General features: G+C 34.4%; 1 protein-coding gene across 2 annotated transcripts in view; it reads left to right on the forward strand.

Annotated features, from left to right (window-relative positions):
- Window positions 1–15,560, forward strand: part of LOC138701463 (dihydrolipoyllysine-residue succinyltransferase component of 2-oxoglutarate dehydrogenase complex, mitochondrial) — a 293,425-nt gene extending 277,865 nt beyond the window's left edge. For both annotated transcript variants that reach the window (XM_069828351.1, XM_069828352.1), the window contains exon 11: window positions 14,892–15,560. In XM_069828351.1, coding sequence (XP_069684452.1) covers window positions 14,892–15,026 — 135 coding nt within the window. In that variant the 3' untranslated portion in view covers window positions 15,027–15,560. The remainder of the gene's footprint in view (window positions 1–14,891) is intronic.
- Window positions 15,561–15,897: the final 337 nt, after the last annotated feature.

A 15,897-nucleotide genomic window follows, 5' to 3' on the forward strand; every position in this document is an offset into this window, starting at 1 on the left:
TCCTTTTCCCAAATAGCAAGTACAAGTTTATAAATTTCGCCATATAATGCACTTCCAACCTCTTGTATTAATTCTGCTGGAATTTGATCGATACCTGGAGACTTGTACTTTTTCAGATTTTCTATCGCAATTTCGACTTCTGAAAGCGTGGGTTCGGGTATAAATGGCTCAGCAGTTTGTATTTCAATTTCTTCCCGATCATTTCTATTTGGCCTATGTACATTTAGTAGTTGCGCAAAATAGTTTTTCCATCTGTTTAGGACTGATGGAGAGTCTGCAAGCAAGTCACCATTCTCATCCTTGATCACGTTTACCCTTGGCTGATATCCGTTCTTAAATTCCTTTATACCCTTATATAAATCTCGAATGTTTTTATTCTTACTATTTGTTTCTACCTCATTCAGTTTTTCCTTCAAGTAACCTCTCTTTTTATTCCTAAGTGTACGACTTGCTTCCCGTCTTTCATTGAAATAATTATCTCTCTTCTCCTCAACTGGATCTTGTAAGAATTTCAATTTTGCCTGTTTCCTTCTTTCTACTACCATGCAACAATCTTCATCAAACCACAGTTTCTTTTTCTTAGTTTCATAATAACCTATGCTCTGCTCAGCTGCAATTTTGATACTATCTCTGATATTTTCCCACACGCTATTAACATCTAATTCTTTCTCAACTTCGTCGGAACTTTCTAAAGTGGCAAACCTATTCGAAATTTCGACCTGATAATTTTGCTTAGCTTCCTCGTCCTTTAATTTCAAAATATTGAATTTAGTAATATTAACTTGTTGCTCTACTCGCTTGGCTACTGATAATCTTTCTCTTAATTCTCCAATCACCAAATAATGGTCAGAATTACAGTCTGCACCCCTGAATGTTCGAATATCTACTATACTAGTATGTCTCCGTTTATCTATCAAGATGTGATCTATTTGGTTGTGTGTCAATCCATCTGGAGAAGTCCCGTATATTTATGTATATCCTTATGGGGGAATGTTGTACTTTTGGCAATTAGATTTTTCGATGTGGCAAAGTTGACTAATCTAACTCCATTGTCACTACTAATTGCGTGTAGGCTCTCTTTTCCAATAGTTGGTCTAAAAATATCCTCCCGTCCTACTTTAGCGTTGAAATCCCCCAATAAAATTTTCATTTGATATCTAGGGAGTGATGAAAATTTAATATCGGTAAGTTTTCCTCAATATTTTCCTCTTATTAAGCATTTCTAAGTGTACTGATTTTTCTGAGTTTCATAGTTGCTCTGGTATAATAAGGCTTATACATTTTTCTGAAAATTACCGCTTTCACAGATTTTTTAGCCTGATTTTGCGAAGTTTTATAATCTTGCTGATATATTTTAATTGTACATTTTCCAGAAAATGCTTCCTTTAGCAAGCATTTTTTTTAGCTTATTGATTTTTGCTAAGTGTTATGACTGCACTGATGTAATTATAAATTGATAACTATTCCCTTGTTAAGCAATATTTTTCAGCTTATCGATTTTCCTAAGTTTTAAAATAATGTACTCAGAATTAAAAACTTTCCTTTTAGTAAGCATTTTTTTTAGACTTGATTTTGTTAAATTCTATAATTCTATTGATATTATCACTCACCACTTCTGATCGGCTGAAGACCTATGAGCCCACCAAAAGACACCATTTACACATAGGATTGCCAGGTTGAACTATCGCCAAACTGGGATATTTACAATGTCTATAAAATTTATTATTATTACTATTATTGGGCGTATTATTATACCGATTATAATTAATTACTGTTATATTTCATTTTGTATTGCAAGTTAAAAGATCGGTTAAAAATTCAGCAATATCGGATTTGATTTGATGGACAAATTAATATTTGAAATCGTAAAAAAAAAAAAATTCTGAAACAAGTCTCTTAATTTTAATGCCAGATTTGTAGACTTTAGCAATTTATTTCTCCGTCAAATAAAATGCATATTAGTTAATTTTTTCAGAGCCTCACATAAAAAAGTTGTAAATTGTTAAAAATTCAGCTATAATAAAATTAAATCTTTGCTGTATTAAGAATAGACGTAGGCCTACCTTAAAATTTGTATTTCTTGGAGCTCCTTGCAGATTCTAGAAGTCTGTTTTTTTCCAAGGCTATTTTGTAGATTTCCTGACAGCTTACTCTCAAGTTCATTTTAATACAGATTTCCACTTTCACTAGTTCTGTTGACATTTTGTTCCTGTCATCTGTCCACAAACCATTCATGACACAAACACCCTTTCCACATGCGCGTTACTTACTGGAATTTCTAGCATTAATATTAACATATTAGGGGTCGTAGCTTTTTCGAAAAAAGAAACCCAAAGTTTGCAACACTGATTTTTATCTTTGTCTTGCGTCAGAGTTGTTATCACTTCCTTTAAAATTGACCACTCATTGTAGAGTTCATTTCTGTCGAACATGAAAGTAATTTGTAATTTCTTTGCTACGCAAACTAAGTTATTAAATGAGAACAGTGATGGGCTAGATAGATCAAGAACAGATGTAACTGAAAAATATGTTATTGTCACTAAAATCGTACCACTTGACTAGATACTGCAACAATCTGTCATACACAGTGGTGAACTGTGAGATTTTCAAGTGACATATTCACTTCAAAACCGAAAAATGAGTCCTTTTTACGAATTTCTATTTGAGTCTTTACTACCAATATGATTTTGTGCACCTCGGTTGAAAGCGTATTTTCACATTCTAATATTTTAGTCACCTTAAAGAAAATCGGAAATGTACAATTAACAAAATACAGAAAACATTCTGCCACTGACAATGAATGTTCATTTACTTCATCTTCTTGGGAACATAAAAATTTGCAAATTAAAGAATGCATTTTTTCTTCACCTTTTGCCAAATAATACATTTTCAATACACGCCACATTTTAACAGGGGTCAATTCCATTGTGACGGGTGTTACTTTCAGAAAGAGATTCTTCGAAATTTAATTGGAATACAGTAATTAATAAAAATTTTTACTAGTTCTTTTATACTCCGATGAATCTCCACTTCTTGCTCGTCAGAGACAACTAATTATTTTTTTTTCTAAACATTATTTGTCATGTGATATAAGTGAAATAAACAATGTGACATGTGTAACATGAAAAAGACATGCATAAATTAATGATACAGTTTAACTGATAACTTTGTGAAGTTCACAGTTTGAATTAATTGTGTTACCTATTTTCAGTGAGAGGAAAGTTCAAGGAATCGAGTGATATAATGGATGTAATTAAAATATTAAGCCCTACACTTACAATTTAATTAACCTTATGTGATGGGTGTTACTTAATAATGTGATGGGTGTTACTTGTCTGAAGAAATTTCACATTTGGTTTTTTTTTGGTTCAAATCATAGAACATACATTTTCTGTAGTTCACTACATAGACTTAAGAGTACTGGTAGCCTAATATCAATGGTAGACATATGTTTTCAAAGTGTGCAATTTTTTTTAAGTTAACTTTCACTTAGTAAATTACAAATATGATGTTGATAGCTTCAAAATTGTACTTCTGGCGCTCTAAAGTAAATTAATACAAATATTTAATAGAAACAATAAAAAATACAGCCATAAAATCAAAATAGTGTGGCTAGAAGTACAGATTCGCTTTTGATATTAAACTGTTGTTCCTAACATAAATTTACTTTTTAGTATATATGCTCACTTCAACTAATGCTAAATATAAATTTATATTTCTCACAATGGAATTTAATAAATTTTACTAAAACTGTAATTACAAAACAAAATACAACAACTTAAGCAGCATCATACTCAGAGCTGTCTCAATTTTTACTATTTGGGCAGCTTTTCCTAGTGACTGGAATTTCGTTTCACTGAAAACACTAGTGTTTCTTAATGCAGCTTTTCTTGCCCTTTAGTTTCAAACTTTCAGTTTTGTTTTCTTACTGTGAGCAGTAAATTCTTTTCTTGATAGCTTCTTGATTCTCCTAAGCTTTTATATATCTCTCTCTCTCTGTCTCTCTGTCTCTGTCTCTCTGTCTCTGTCTCTGTCTCTGTCTCTCTCTCTCTCTCTCTGAGCTTGGTGATAAATGAAAATTAAACTTGGAACTGTTACTGAAAATACTTTTAAACACCCCCTTTACTCGAACACCACAGAATTTTATCTTTATATAATTTTCTTCGCGTAGGGCATTCAGGTTGCCTCTCTGCTGCTGATTTCCCCATTCTGCAATTAAATATATACGGTATCCAGCTATCTCAAAACGTTAAAATAAATAATTGCATGGTTAACATGCAGCTTCGTGTATCCTAAAAATGCAGCAGCTTAATCTGCATTTATTTTTAGGATATGCTAGTGGTTAATATCTTCAGTAATTCATTCCTTTTTAAGTAAGCAAGAAATAATGTTACAGAATAGAAAAGTACTATGATTAACTAAAATAGAACATAAGTACATTTACCTTTGTAGCCTATAACTTTTATGTAAATCAGAACTTTCGACCAAACATTCAGCTTAATGTAAATTTGGTGGGAAATCTTTCAGGCAAGTAAGATTTTGGAGGAAACGGGTATTGACGACTGCTGATAACTTAAACTTCAGATTTACCAACATTTGAAGCCTATTTAATAATGTGTTGTGGGAACTACCTGCAATAAATCAAAATACAGAATTCCTGTGTTCTCCGTGCTCTAATTTTGTAACACCCGTCACATTAAAACACTTGTTATTTTTAGTTTAAAAAAAATTAAAAAAATACTGTACTTTTGGCATCATATTTTGACTTTGCTTTCAAAAATTGGTGCCTTTAGGACAAAAACTGAGAGCAAGAGAGTAACTTTAAGCATATTCTGTGACAAGTGTTACATAAAAACACTTATTTTAAAAACAGCAAATTTTTAAACTCACTGACATTCATAAAAGTAAATTGACACTGATTTTAAAGTCTTCTCTTTCTGTTAATAGAATTACAACAGAGAACAGCCTTGTTTATTAATTTTAAGTTATGGTTTGGCAACAAACTGCCAAAGTAAATTTGACAGATCAAAAGTACACACTAAAAATATTCACTTCGGATGTATGTAAAACAAAGATGAATTAAATAAATCGAATTTTTCTGTTAATTTCTGTAAATATGAACTTTCCTGAAGAAAATGATATAAAGAACATATACTGAACACGAAATTTAATTTTTAACTTCAATGTCCAACCTATCGTGGAATTGACCCAGGGTGTTCAACAGCTAATTGAAGGGACAACTATCGAACTGAAATATGACGCAAAATCTGCAAATAGTTCTGCTGAGCAAATTCACAGAACGACCTAAGTTCCTCGACATTCTTACATGACTACGAGAAGTAGGAATATATTTTCAAGACTAATGCCTCAACATCATACTTAAAGAATTAAAACCATATTTGGCACAATTATGCAGTACATCGCAATAACAATTAGCCTTTACTACATTAGAATTTTTGTCTTTCATTCTTCTGAACACTGAATTGTATTTACCATGTTAACCACAGATGCATTGTCAGCCGAATAAGCTATAATGTTACTTAAACTAAGTTCATTTTCTGCAACAATTGATATAATTTTATTTGAAATATCCTCTTTACTATCATTAATGTCTTCATAGAAGTCTAGAATATCGCTACGTTTTCCATGTTTCACAGAAAAATGTGTCACCACTAATGAGAAATGCTTCTTGTTACCTTTATTTGATGCATCTGAACCAAAATGGGGCATTTTTTAAGTCGTTTAGAAGCCTTTCCTGTGAGAATGGTTAAAGAACACTTGCTTCACTTTTGGTTCGCACACAACTTATTTTTTTTTGCTACTTATTTGAAAACACAAGAGTAAAATTTTATTACCGCAATCTTGTGAACTGTAGGAGTGGTGATGTTTTACATCATGAAATATTAAAGCCAACTCAGTTGCTGTAACTTTATCATGTTCAACTGAATATCGTGGTGGCATAAATTTCAGAATAGAATTATTCCTACTTTGTACTTTGTAATGTTCTTTGTGCCTCTCTGATTCCAAATGCTTATTAACAGCTTTAACGCCATCATACTTTACTGTAAATGAAACATTGCACACTTTACACCTGCAAGAAAGTTCATCCTCTCCTTTTTCTAGCCAGTCCTTGTACTTATCATTTGTCAACCATTCATCACAAAAAGAACTAAAGTATCTTTTTGCTGGATTCGTATTGAACATAACACAATACTAAAAAAAAAACTCGCACAAATTACCGCACTTCGCATAACAGACTGCACTGCACTATGAAGCTGTAAGAACTGACTTGTGAAGGAACAAGGAGGTGAATATTGAGCTTTAAATTTGAAATTGTTCCATTGTTACGCATTCAGGTTTCGTTAAAATACTGCTACAAAAATTTATTAATGACAAAAGTTAATTGAAAATGATTGATTGAAGTCATATTTCTGAAATATATTATCATCATATCAAAATTATCTGTTTTAATTTACTATTTACGTCATCTTTCATTGTTGGTGATTGTTGGTGTAATATGAAAGACTAGATTAGATTAGATTAGATTAGATTTATTTATTTAACCTGGTAGAGATAAGGCCGTCAGGCCTTCTCTGCCCCTCTACCAGGGGATTACAACTATAACATGAACAATAAGATTACAATTAATATTAAATTTACAATTACAATTACAATAAAAATTAAAGTACGACAAGAATACCTGATTAATGAAAGCTAGACATTTTGTGTCTGATTGGTGGAAAGAGAAGCGCACTGAAACATCAACACTACCACAGATGCTCACTTTTAAAGTTATTTGATGGACAGTGAATTTTCACTATAACATAGCTAATTACATATTAACATTTCAAACGCAATTTCCCCGGGAAAAAGTTTCCTGTCGGCCGGAGATGGGTTTATAAAACCAGACACTGTAGGTGGCGCTTGGAGATCTGGCAACCCTATTTACACAATACAGATTTTATGTATTACACTATCACATGAAAACTGTACACGTGTAATTAAGAACTGATCACGATTTAAAAATAAATTTGTTCTCGAAATTAACTACTGGGACACAGGGATCGACATCATGCCACAATTGTAATCAAACATGTCAGACGACTGAGTTTATTAACGTAAAAACTGTACATCAGTGAACTTCACTTTATGTAACTTCAACTTTAGCATGTGAAAATACGAATAGCAAATGTTAGACATAGAAGATAAAGATCACGTGAAATCAACATACAGTGCAACTAAAGTGAGACTAGTGAAAATTTACAATTTAAAATTATTGCCCCATTTAACATCATAACACACCAAAACCACGGAAGTGAACCAAAGTGAAATAATAACAACCAATGTGTATTTTAAACATGTGTTTATAAATAATCATATTTTAGACATTGATTTTAAATTTTTAAAAGAGTTTTAGTGTTATTAGTTAATAGTATATTATAATAGAAACCATGAACAAGTACATTAAGCACACATACATACTACGGAAGTTCACAATACACGCACCAATCGGCTAGGTTTTAATCACTATCATGTACATACATCTGATGATGATACAAATAAGTATCGAAAACATTAATGTGATAGATTAATTCATGTAGAAATTCATAACTGTATAAAAGATAAGCATAGGTGGTTAATTAAAAACTTATTATATATTATACTATAGTAGCTTATCGGAAAACAAAAACAAAAACAAAAATGAAATTGATACATGGGACAGTTTTCTCAAATAACAATAAATCATGTTGAATACAATGCATTTCCTATGAGTATGAATGACTGACTGAACTATGAATGCTTTATCAAAAAAACTACAGTCTATACAAAACTAGAAAGGTATTGACAGTTCTCTCTCGCACATGTGGGAAGCAAGTGACGTTGTGAACTTGTGCGGTAGTGCAGTGTGGCTCTTTGTGCTGTCTGTCTGCCGTGTTGGAACTAAGCAGCTGATATGAAATCGTAAGCTCATAAATTTGTGTCATATGGTAATATTTTGACTAGACTAATATAATAATAATAATAATAATAATAATAAACGTATGAATGCGAATATAATACGTAGCATAGATAAATAAATGTACATAGTGTGTAAGTGATAAGTTCTCTCCATTAATACCTTACGACCATTGATTTTTTATACTTGAAACCTAAACTCTTCAAGACAGTGTGCAGAGAAGAAACACTGCCATGGAAAAGATCCTCATCTCAAAGTGAAGTTTGCAGCATTTTTAATGTAGGATGCTCCTTCTGTTAGTGATATAAATATACATGCCACTGGATTGCAGCGTTCTGAAAGGCATCTAAATTTATAACCCACTTTTCCACTGTCCTTTTCTTTCCCGGGGTTTCAAGTCCTCCTGCTCGTTCAATTTAAATTACTCCTTTCCTATTTTAACGATAGTATTCTTTCCTATTTTGAGAGCCTCTGCAGTACTATTTACCTGTTGCACAGGAATAAGAGACCGTCATTGTCTCTTCTTTCTCGAAATAGTCTCGCACATTACAAACCATTTCTCTCACCTGACTTGTAAGAGGAGCACCTTTTCCGTTACTTCTAGACCTCTTGCTGTCCCTTGTAGCACTCCATTTTCTCGCTGAGCCTGTGGTTCGATTTGTGCCTTGCAACATAGTATAAATGAAATACACGGACACTATAAATCGCATTACAAATACACTGACAACTAAATTAAATTTAAAATTAAACTCAAACTAATTCTACCTTAACCAACAACAAAATATCTACGAAAAAACAATAGCCACGACAGAACACCAATACCTGCTGTAACACAGTAACGAAGATTCAACACCTCTGAACAAAGCAACTGGCTACCACGTGCTCGCTGCCAAACAGTCTGCAATGTCGGGCTGTTGTCATGGTCTCTGATTGGTTAGTTTGAGCGATTGCCATGGTGATGCTTTGAAGCCACTGAACCGAAGTGGAACCTACAGACATAATGAAGACATGGAATCACGAGCCAACAATAACTAATTGAATCGAATTGAAAAAGGATAAAATTCCACTTTTTGACCAAATATAACTGAGATAGCCAAGGTATTAATTTACTCTTTCTCTATCAGGTGAGCAAAAGAAAGGAAATATTCCTTCACTCATTTTGGGTTATACTGCAGGTTGTTTCGTCAGATGAGATTAAAAAGGAAAACGTTCCAGGAATGTTATTCTTTTTCATCTCAGTGTCATCAGGATCGAGTATTGTTCCAAAGCAATATACTGCTATGTTCAGAGAAGCTAAGAAAAAGGAATTAAAGTTTCTGGTCTAATCAGTCCAAGTAGAAAGCATCTTGAACTCCAAGGATTTGTGGCCACACTTCTTCGAGAAGATTAGAAGAAGTCTGGATAAGCATGAAGACTTCAACATCAGCAAATACCATCGCATGGTATATAAATCCAATGAGCCTGGATATATTACAGCTTCTCCTTTTATTTCATCACTTCGTCATTTAAGTTCAAACTCAACAAACAGCAAGGCCCTGTTGCTTTGCCATCCACAAAGGCATATGCAGGAAAACTTTCAATCAATAACAAGAAACTTTCTGACATTTTCAAAATATACTGTCGTATCTCAGATGAATGTAAGGGATTTATGATGAGATTTTGAATTGGCTCACTACTATCCCATTGGAAGAAAACTCATTACAGCAATATGTCAGTGAGGAAAAGGACTAATCTATGCTGACTCCTTAGCAGTTTCTAGCATTTTTGGAGCTGTTATTGGATTTTACAGCACACATATTATTAAATGTTATTTCCAAAGTGCTTATTGTAAGTGATAATACATTTGTCTCAGTTTTTTTAAGAGAAAAGTTTTGTTCTTTTAGTGAGATTAGAAAGGAAAATATTCCACAACATTTGAAGTAGAATTCTGGCGTTAATTGTTAAAAATAAGCAATTTCATTACATGCACATTATTTGCCTGTCATAGTAATACAAATTATTAATGCTAAATTTTTTTCTAAAACCTTTCAGAAATAAAGTAGAATGTTTCTTGTGTTTCGTCGAAAACGTTGTTTAATGGAATGTTATCCTTTTTCATTTCAGCGATTCAGTTATTTTAAAAGGACAGGTTTACATCGTCCCCATATGGTCGCTAGTTGTACATTCTTGACTTGAAGAAAATTTGGAAAGTACTAATCATTAAATATAATTTTATATATTTTTTTTTTTAGATTATTTGCACTATAAATGACGCACACATACCCATCAAATCCTGTGGGAGAACTTCCACAAGTATACATCAACAGAAAGGGACAGTATTTTCTAAATGTTTGGGTAGGCTACTGTAAATGAAATTATAACTCTCATAGGCCTATAGGTTAAAACTTTGCTTAATAATTTTATTCACATTTTGCAATATACAACACAACATTACATTATTACATAGTTTCATACAAGTACAATATACATTCAAAGGTGAAACGAAGTACATCAATGCATGAATGAGCAACCCTCATTACAAAAGAAATGAAATTGTGTAAATATAATTATATACATTAACAGTATTAAGGGAATAAGTATAGACCTTGATATTCCTCCTCATTCCTATGTTAACACACATTCGTCTCTGGTTATAAGTGATGCAAATTACCAAACTGTGGTTGGGTCACAGTCTAGTATATACAGTCGCGAAGCTCAATACGTAGTAAATATGCAAACATTAGGTAGTTGCTCACCACTAGGATCGCTAATATTGCCTCATTACAGGCAATGCAAAATAGTACCGTCACAGTCTATTGTTTCTAGCGCCCTCAGAACTCAAGCTTCGTAACTGTTGTGGTTGGGTCTCATGCAAAGAGACAACAGACGAGTTACTGGTAAAATTATCACAAGAAATAAATAAAGCTTTAGAAGATTTATCCTTGTGTTGTGAAATAATTTAACGACTGTAAACCCAGTGAAATCCTGCTACCAGCTATTTACCGTAAGACATAAGCCACCACAAACCCAAATATCACTAACTAATACACCTAGCCAACCAACCAAACAATAAGCCAAAATACTTAGGAATTTATCTTGGTCAGAAATTAAGTTACAAAACTCATGCTGACAAAACCTCAGCATCAGCACAAAACAGATTAATGTTCATGAAAGACTTGTTTCCTCAGATTAATACTAAATGCAGCATACAAATTTTACGTGAAACCAGTTCTACATTAAGCTCTGAAATTTAATTATAGCACCACAAAATTATATAAATAATTTAGAAAAAGCCCAAAACCAAGGTCTAAGATTAATCACATAGGTGTATTAAAACTATTCCAATATTAGGAATGAAAACTTTACAAACAATAGGCCAATACAATGTGATATTAGAGAAAAGGGAATAACATTATATGAAAAACTAAGGAGACTTTCATGTGAGAATCACTGGAATAGTTACTTAAACCAAAACTGAAATCTGAAGAATCAGGAAGGATATAATATACAGAAAGTTTCCTACAACTTAAAGAAAAATGTGTTGTTGTTTTCTAATGCCAGGCGTTTGACAATAAAGTCATTTGACCTCTTGCACTCCCAATATTTTTCAAAGATATTATCATGACTAGCCACTGAAGCACAGATTTTGAGGTGTTCCGAATCCATTTCTTGGTTTGAGTTTGAAGAAAAATGTAGTCTACCACAGTTGGCAAAGAAGCTTGTATCTCCCCCATTCCCACTGAAATCTGATCATTGCAACTATTCTCTGCTTAATCTGACAGAAAAAAATCAGTGGAAAAAAAGTTCAGAATTCACTCCAGTTTATACAGAAGGGTCATTAATGAACATACAGCTTGATTCAGGGATTTTGGCCCCTGCAAAAAGTAAGTAGATAGATTAAGAGTGAGTTACTCATCATTGCTGGTGGGCTGGGTCACACAGGTCAGGCTGCGCAGTCATAACACCTAACACTTCCTTCTTTTCATGTCGCGGTACACTCTGTCTTCAAACACAATATTCTTCCACACATCCCGTTACTATAGGTATCCTACAAGCAAACCTCGCTCAGACTCCTCGTGCCACACATGCTATACCCCTCTTACTCCCCTGCAGTAGGCGGGTTCTTTAATAAGCGGCTACTGGTATAGCTATAATGGCTACGGTTGCGGATATGTGCACTCAACAGCTGTAACAATATCCAATTAAGTAAATATAACATTACAAGATGTCAACATCGTCTCTTTCTAAGTCACAATCGGTATCTATCTTCACTGGAACTGCCCTCATATTTAAATTTTAAATATTTAAATTAGATTAAATTAATATTTAATATAAAACGCTATGTGACTCCCTGACTGTAGCAATAGCACGTTTTCAGTTCAGCACAAGAAGATAATATGTGCGCATGTGCATAGTGTCGGTGGTGTGATTGGAGATGGGGAGCATGCTGGGAAAGGGCGCATACGTCATCTTCGTGAGATAGTCACACCCGCTGGTTTCTGTGCACTGAGTTTTGTTTGTTGGATACCTATAATCACTAAGTCTGTTGACTAAACAATGTCATGATGACTTATATTTCTTGTCATGAGTGTTCTTCAACTACGAGCATAGGTATTATTTTCTTTCTTCCTCTTCCCTCTTCCCCTCATATGTGCATTTCTGATTAAATTTCTTTCTTATGACGCAACAAAGCTCACTCACTAGCCAAACAACCAAGGACAGGGGCTAATAACGTTTAATCGAGCTGTAACCTGTAAACTCTTTCTCCTTTCATATTTCTCTTGGAAAGCTAATCATACAAAATGATGATGATTTACAGGCAATACTTACAGTTCTACATAGATGTAGCTCTGCTATAGTTGCTCTAATACAGTCAGCCATTCCAAGATAAGAGAATAATAGAAAGCTAATAGAGCATCAGAATATTAAAGAATCTAAACAAAAATGTTGCTTTACAATGGATTTCAGCATACTTCCTATGGTCTACAGGGTAAGGAGAAAGCTGATATACGAGGCGTGTTCTTAAAGTAAGTTCCAAAAGGATGTAGTAAGTAAATGGGAAGATATTTACAAACCATTTTTGTTGCATTGTATTCCCCACACTTCAATTACTTCTCAACATAATCTCCACCATTATTGAGGCATTTATCGAGTTGTGGCACAAGTTTTTCTATCCCCTTGTTGTAGAATTTGCCCGCCTGCGATGCGAACCACTCCCACACTGCTGTTTTCACTTCATCGTCGCCATCAAAACGTTGACCATCGAGGAACTTCTTGAGGTGCAGGAAGAGATGAAAGTCACTCAGAGCCAAATCTGGGCTGTAGGGGGGATGGTCAATTTGTTCCCAGCCAAATTTCGAGCTGAGATTTTGGGTGTCGCGAGCTATATGTGGCCGATTGTTGTCATGAAGCAACACAACTCTGTCAGTCAGCATCCCACGTCTCTTGTTCTGAATTGCGCGACGGAGCTTCTTCAAAGTCTGACAATAGGTTTCTCTATTAATGATTTCACCCCGAGGCAAGAATTCGATGAGTAGGACTCCTTTTCTGTCCCAAAAAAAGTGCACATGATCTTGCGTGTTGACATGGTTTGTTTGAATTCCTTTTTCCTTGGCGATGCAGTGTGCCTACATTCCATGGACTGCTGCTTCGATTCAGGTGTCATGTGAGACACCCAAGTCTCGTCACCTGTCACGATATGGTCAAGAAACTCATCGCCTTGCTCACTGTAACGTGTGAGAAAGCTCAATGCACTAGAAGCTCATTTGGTTTTGTGTTCCTAGGTGAGCATCTTGGGTACCCATTGTGAGCACAATTTTCGTTATCGTAATCGATCTGTCACAATTTTTTAGAAAACACTCCGTGACATTTGTGGAAAATTCAAGGAAAGCGAAGAAATTGTGAACCTCCTGTCCTCATGAATTTTTTCATCGACAGCACGCACCAAATCGTCATTGATCAAAGATGGCCGACCGATACGCTGCTTGTCATGCACAGAGACGCGGCCCTCGTTGAACTTCCTAACCCATCTCCTGACCATTCCATTACTAATGGCATCATCACCATACACCTCACGAAGTTGATGATGAATGTCAGCTGGTTTGATGTTTCTCGCATTCAAGAAACGGATAATAGACCGCATCTCACAGTCGGCGGGGTGCTCGATCACTTTAAACATTTCAACTGATCACAACTAACCACACACATGGACTGAAGCTCTGAAACTGCATGCACAGCTTGCCTGAGGACTGAAGAAGAAAACACGCATGCGCAAAATAACGATTGTAGCGATGTGACGGCTATAATTGAAAACGGAACTTACTTTAAGAACATGCCTCGTATTCACCAAAAAGCAAAGCTAATCCAACAACAGTTGTCCCCAGTGGTCTAGGGGTAAAGTGTGCAACTCCTCCGAGAAGCTATGTGTCCTGTGTCGGAGTTTTCCAGCACATTAAAGACTTCCAAGCCTAAATTAAAAGCTCTGGACTAAGTTTCTCCTCTCTTGCGTTCTGGTAATACCTTAGTTGCATAGTAGTTGGCATTTGAGGCAATGAATTTACCACTTATCCCTCTGTCCCTGCCAGCAAATAAGTGTAACTAAATTCCTTCAGGTATTTTAACCTCCATCAGGGAATATGTTCCAACTCGAATTCAGCAACAAGAAATAAATAACCTGTCTTATAAATCAGTAAAACTCTTAACAGGAATTAAAAAAAAAAAAAAAAAAAAAAAACCTATAGAATTCACTTTACAACAATGTGAAAATAAAAAGTGTGTGTGTGTGTGTGTGTGTGACTGAGAGTGTGTATGTGTGCATGAGAGAGAGAGGGAGGGGGGAGGGAGGGATATATATATATATATATATATATATATATATACACGTACAGTATATATATTGATTTTTTTCCTTCAAATTTTATAATTTGGTAGTAATAATTTTTTCCCCTCATTTCAGGTCGTTGTCAGGCCTATGATGTATGTAGCATTAACATACGATCATCGTCTGATTGATGGCCGTGAAGCTGTTCTCTTCCTTCGGAAAATTAAATCAGCAGTGGAAGACCCAAGGACAATATTGCTGGGTGTTTAGACTACTCTTAATTGATAATGAATGAGTTTGTCATTTAGTAGTGAAAAATCTTGAGAAAGTGATCGCTACTTTGTGACAACAGCAACTTTCACATTGACGGCAGGCAGTTGGCTGGAAAGAGATTGATTCCACAGTGTACTACGTAGAAAAGCTAAGAGACTCTTGTATAGTTTCGTAGAGCACTTTTTAAACTTATTTATTTTGTGAGCCTTCCCTTATAGGCTGAACAGTTACTGTTTACAGTATTTTTTTAATGGATATTGATTGTTAATTGATTGTAACTGAAGTGTTTGTTGTGTCAATGCTTTCATGGTGAGGGGTGCTAAATTGTCCATCAGTAAATTTTTTCATGGAGTTATATGTGACCTTTTCATCATGCATGGTTTTGGAATACCCAAACTCTATTAAAGATCTTTAACCTTTCTTTTAACACGATAGCTAGATATAAAATTTATCAAATGGAGAAACTTGGGAAACTGAGATCATTGTATAAATTGATATTATCATAAATAAATTAAAAGTGGAATAAGTTTATTATGTTTTAAAATATATTTAATTGACCATATGAACTACAGGGGGTCGTACTGAAAGTCATGAGCAACACATTGCTATAATTTCAATTTCAGCAATGCAAAAAAAAACGATTATATGATCATAACTACAGACTTTACACTATGTATTGACATATTGTGACGTCATTAACTTCTATCACGTGACCACAGGTATTGTTTGCAAAATAGTCGACAACAATGGTTCGTTTCGACAGCGTGCTGTCATTAAATTCCTTGTTAAAGAAGAAAAATCTGCTACTGAAATTCACCTCAGACTTCAGCGTGCATACGGAGATGTGTGCATGGGTGCCAGCAGTGTT

Source organism: Periplaneta americana, chromosome 6 (genome assembly GCF_040183065.1).
Source record: "Periplaneta americana isolate PAMFEO1 chromosome 6, P.americana_PAMFEO1_priV1, whole genome shotgun sequence".
NCBI lineage: Eukaryota > Metazoa > Arthropoda > Insecta > Blattodea > Blattidae > Periplaneta > Periplaneta americana.